Source organism: Dromiciops gliroides, chromosome 1 (assembly GCF_019393635.1).
Source record: "Dromiciops gliroides isolate mDroGli1 chromosome 1, mDroGli1.pri, whole genome shotgun sequence".
Lineage (NCBI taxonomy): Eukaryota > Metazoa > Chordata > Mammalia > Microbiotheria > Microbiotheriidae > Dromiciops > Dromiciops gliroides.
The window spans coordinates 470205285-470210148 of record NC_057861.1 but is presented as its reverse complement, the minus strand read 5'-3'; the positions used below and the strand labels follow the sequence as shown (position 1 = coordinate 470210148).

Below are 4864 nucleotides of genomic sequence, written 5' to 3'. Positions count from 1 at the left end.
AGGTCAGAAATAATATTTAATTTCCCCTAAAGAAAAGGAGGGAAGGATGGATATTGCTATGCAGAGAAAAAGGTAGGAGACTGGAGTTGGAATCACTTAAAAGTGGGGAGAAGGACACTCCCTCCCTGCTCCATTCAGTAGTGGTGTGGGGTCTGTGAAATCCAAAGTATAGGGATTTGGAAGTTTCCAGATGATGTTTGAGGGGAAGGAATCCAGATGTGGAGGAAGCCAAAGTTTCATGAGAGCCAGGCTGTGTCAGGCAGGAAGCTAGAGTCCAAGGGTCTCACACTAGGTGTAATTTTGTCTATGGTTTTACATGTAGATTAGTTAGATTTCTTGCCTGATGATGGTCAACCCCAGAGAAGCAATAGCAGTGTCAAAATCAAGAAGGAGAAACTAGACTTCCAATTGAAGATGCCTGGGGCAGAGCCAAAAGCATAATATTTAACCACAGCTTCATTGGGGTTTCCCTGGGCTGGGTCAAACCGCATCTGGATACATTTGCCACTGCCCTGGTCAAAAGAACTTGCACTGTAAGAATGAATCCAAATATTCTCACATAGGGAGGATGGTGTTGGAAAATAAATTGTGAAAGGGTGGCAAGCAACCTTAACTGGGCACTTGTTTTTTTTTTTGTTTGTTTGGGTTTTTTTTGGAATATAATTTTACTTTCCAAAATATATGTAAAAGCAAAATTTTAACATCAATTAAAACAAAAAAACTTTGTGTTCCAACTTCTCTTCCCCCCTCCATTTGCACCTGCCACCCACAAGAACTCAAGCAATTCAAAATAAGTTATACATGAGTAGTCATGGAAAAATTACCATATTAGCTAGTTGTGAGAGAAAAAAAGCCAAAAAAAACAAAACTTCAGATTAAGGAATTGTCAAAGAGGAAATGAAAAAAAAAATTTTAATGTGTTTCCATCTGTTTTCAGATACTATCAGTTCTGTCTCTGCAGATGGGGTGCAATTGTCATAAGTCTTTCAGGGTTATATTGGATCATTGCCTTGCTGAAAATAATAACATGCTTCCCAGCAGATCATCCCCCACTATTGCTGTTATTTTGTATACAGTACATTTCACTCTGCTTCAGTTCATGTAGGTCTTTTCAGGTTTTTTCTGATAGTATCCCATTCATCATAACCTGTATATAGTACCGTAAGCTTGACAGAGAATTTTCTTAATAAAAGCCCAGCAAAGTAGGTACCATATGTTTTGCCATTATAATCAATCATCATAACTATTTCCATCCATCCCACTCCCTTCCCATGACATTAACTCTATCTTCTTTTTACCTATTCCTCCTCAGAGATGTTTTACTTCTGACTATCCTCTCCCTCACTCTGCACTCCCTTTTTTGACCCTTCCTTCCTTATCTTCTTCCTCTCCTATTTTCCTGCAGGGTTAAATAGATTGCTCCTCCCAGTTGGGTATGAAAGCTGTTCCTTCCATGAGCCCACTCCAATGAGATCAGGGTCCCTGAGCTAATTCTGTGTTCTAAATTTTTCTTCCTCCCTCCATCTCAACCCTCCCTATGAGATCAAACAATTCAATATGTCATACTGGTGCAGTAATGCAGAACATCTTCATCTTCCTTGAAAGTGTTTTGCTTTTTACTGCTCTCTCCCCCAATGTACCCTTTCCTCCTTCCCTTCTTCCCCCCTCCCCTTTTCTCCGTTCCCCCCACCCAGGGCAAAAATATATTACTATACCTACTTGAGTATGTATGTTAGTCCTTCTTTGAGCCAAATCTGATGATATTAAGGTTCACTCACTCCCCAACTCCTTCTCCCTCCTCTACTCCCCTCCATTAGCTTTTTTCTTGTTTCCTTCATGTGTACTACCTCTCCCCAGACCATCTCTCCCCTTCTCCTTCCTCCAGTTTATTCCTCCTACACCTCAACCCTATTTTAATGATGTCATCATGGATTAGTTAGGTGGCACAGTGGATAAAGCACCAGCCCTGGACCCAGGAGGCTCTAAGCCCAAATCCAGCCCCAGACATAAGACACCCCACCCTGTCTGCCCTACAAAGAATAAAACATAAATGCTTTACAGATATCATCCCTTTATATTCAGTTCAGCCCTGTCTTCTGTGAATTGCTTACTGAGATAGTTCTTACGATTTCCAAGTATTATCTTCCCAGGTAGGAATGTAAAAGGTTTGATCTTTTAGTATCCCTCATGAAGTCTTTTTCCTGTTTACCTTTTTATGCTTCTCCAGGGTTTTGTACTTGAAAGTCAAATTTTCTATTCAGTTCAGGTCTTTTCATCACAAATGCTTGAAAGACCTCTTTCTCATTGAAATCCCATTTTTGCCTCTGAAAAATTATAGTCAGTTTTGCTGGGTACTTGATTTTTGGCTGAAGTCCCAACTCCTTTGCCCTCTGGAATATCATATTCCATGCCCTTCAGTCCTTTAATGTAGAAGCTGTTAGATCTTGCTTTATCCTTATCTCTTGCTTTATCCCACTGTATTTGAATTCCTTTTTTCTAGCTGCTTGCAGTATTTTCTCCTTGACCTGGGAGTTCTGAAATTTGGCTATAATATTCCTGGAGGTTTTCCTTTTGGGATCTCTTTCAGGAGGTGATCAGTGGATTCTTTCAATTTCTATTTTAGCTTCTGCTTCTAGATTATCAGGGCAATTTTCCCTCACAATCTCTTGGAGGATGGTGTCTAAGCTTTTGTTTTGGTTATGGTTTTCAGGTAGTCCCATGATTTTCAAATTATCTCCCCTAGATGTGTTTTCTAGGTCAGCACTTTTTCTAAGGAGATATTTCACATTGCCCTTTATTTTTTCATTCAATTGGATTTGCTTTACTGTGTCTTGGTTACTCATAAGGTCACTATCTTCCATTTGTTCGATCCTAATTCTTAGGCAGTTATTTTCATCAAACAGTTTTTTAGTCTCCTTTTCCATTTGGCTTTTCAAACTGTTGACTTTTTTCTCATGACTCTCCTGCTTCACTCTCATTTCCCTTTCCCTTCTTTCCTGCTTTTCTCTACATCTTCTTTCTATTTCTCCTACTTTCTCTTCAAAGTCCCTTTTGAAAGCTTCCATGGCCCGAGACCCATTCATATTTTTCTTGGAAGCTTTGGATGTTGGAGCTTTGACCCTGTTATTATCTCCTTCTTCTGAGGTTGTATTGTAGTCTACCTTACCCCCAAAGAAGTTTTCGATGGTCTTCTGCTTTCTCTGCCTACTAATCCTGGCTTATTATTTCTTGGCTTTTAACTCCTTCTTAAAGTGTGGCACTGCTTCCAGGACACACTGTTCAAGGTACAGCATGGCCCGCAGGATAGTTGGGCTTCTTCTCAGCCCACCTGGCCTCACTTTCATTTGATTTTAAACTCTCCACGGGGGACGGGGGTCAGGGGGTGGGGGGTGGGGGGGCTGCTTCTCGTTTCCAACTCCTGTTCTCAGTTTCAGAGGGTCCCAGGTGTTTTAGTTGAGGGGAGGCAGGTTTTAATCTCACCTGGCTTGTTCTCAGGTCTGGAGATAACCTCAGGCCTACTTACTAAGGAACCAACCAGCAAAGCTTTCTGTGCTGTGGTTCTCAGTTTCCAGTGAGACTGCTCCCCTGTTCCCCTCCCCCACCTAGGTCTCTTACCACTCAGGATTTCTTCCTGGTTCCCTGCTGAGATGGGACAGTTGAATCCTTCCCCCCAGTCCACTGGTACCTCTGCACTTACCTCCTGGGCCAGCCGTTCAGTCTGACTGCACGGTTGGTTCCAGAAGATGCCGGTGCTGCAGCTGATTCAGAGGCACTGGGACAAATTCCTCTGGTGGGTGTCTGGTGTGTCAGCCCAGTTGTGGGGTTAGGCTTTATTCATGGTACAGCATGGCCCCCTGAAATATATCTATAGCTGGAGAAAACTCAGCCTGTATTTTTGTTTTTTCTCACCCAAGGATTCTTTTATTGCTATTTTTGGGGTGATTGTATCAGGACCCCTGTGGGTTTAATGTCTTTCCTCAGCCATCTTGGCTCTGCCCCCAACTGGGCACTTGTTAATCTCTGAAGTCCAATTCCAAACTTTGTGCCAGTTCTCTTTGCAGGTATAGGCGGTTTGGCAGTCCTCCCACCACTGGTTACAATCCTCCCTGCACAGGGGACCATTTGGGATCTGTTCCTTCCTCCAAATTGAGGACACTGGCTGGATCCAGGGTCTTAGGTTCGGGGAGCATTCATAGAGACATGTATCCTGGATACATGTTTGCAGTAGGGTGTTTGCAGGCTGGGGTCATCATCCTGCAGTGGTTATAGTTGAAGCGGTACAAATAGGAGGTGTCTTCATGGGTGGCAACACCGGGGTTTGCTCTGCAGCACGCTCTTTTCTTCCATGGGCTACACTGGATATGAAGGTTATATTCTTGGCCAGGCTTGAACTTGTGGTGCTTAGCATCCATGCTGACATTGAGCAGATCATTACCCTTCAAAAGAACTTCAGCCATGGCCATGAGGCCCAGAAACAACAACCCCCATCTTAGTTGGGTCATGGTCTGAGAGACCTGGCTCCAGTAGCTTCTCAGAGACTCTAAAGAAATCTGGAGGCCAAGGTCAGGAGTTTCCTGACCTGTTTTAATTTGCATTTCTCTAATCAATAATATGTTTCCTTTCTAGAAGCCATAAGTCAAAATTCAAAAACAGCATTCCTCTCTCTAATTCTCCCCAACTTCACCAATCATGCAGGGATAAAGCATTAAGTAATCATTTTTTTCTACCAATGAAAAGAATATTATTCAAATGCCTAGACTTGAGACCTGGGTTACACTTGGATTGTGGATACCTACAGCTAGGATATTTTTCTGCTCCCTGTCTCCAAAAAAAAGAGAGTTGAGGGGAGATAAGAATATAGACA

At 42.5% G+C, this 4864-nt stretch overlaps 1 protein-coding gene across 1 annotated transcript; it reads right to left on the bottom strand.

Moving 5' to 3' along the window:
- Positions 1-350: 350 nt before the first annotated feature.
- LOC122750510 (folate receptor alpha-like) lies at positions 351-4457 on the bottom strand. The gene is given in 3 exon segments (XM_043997259.1): positions 351-603; positions 3993-4231; positions 4233-4457. Coding segments are annotated over 3 exon segments (717 nt in total).
- Between the last annotated feature and the right edge of the window lie 407 nt (positions 4458-4864).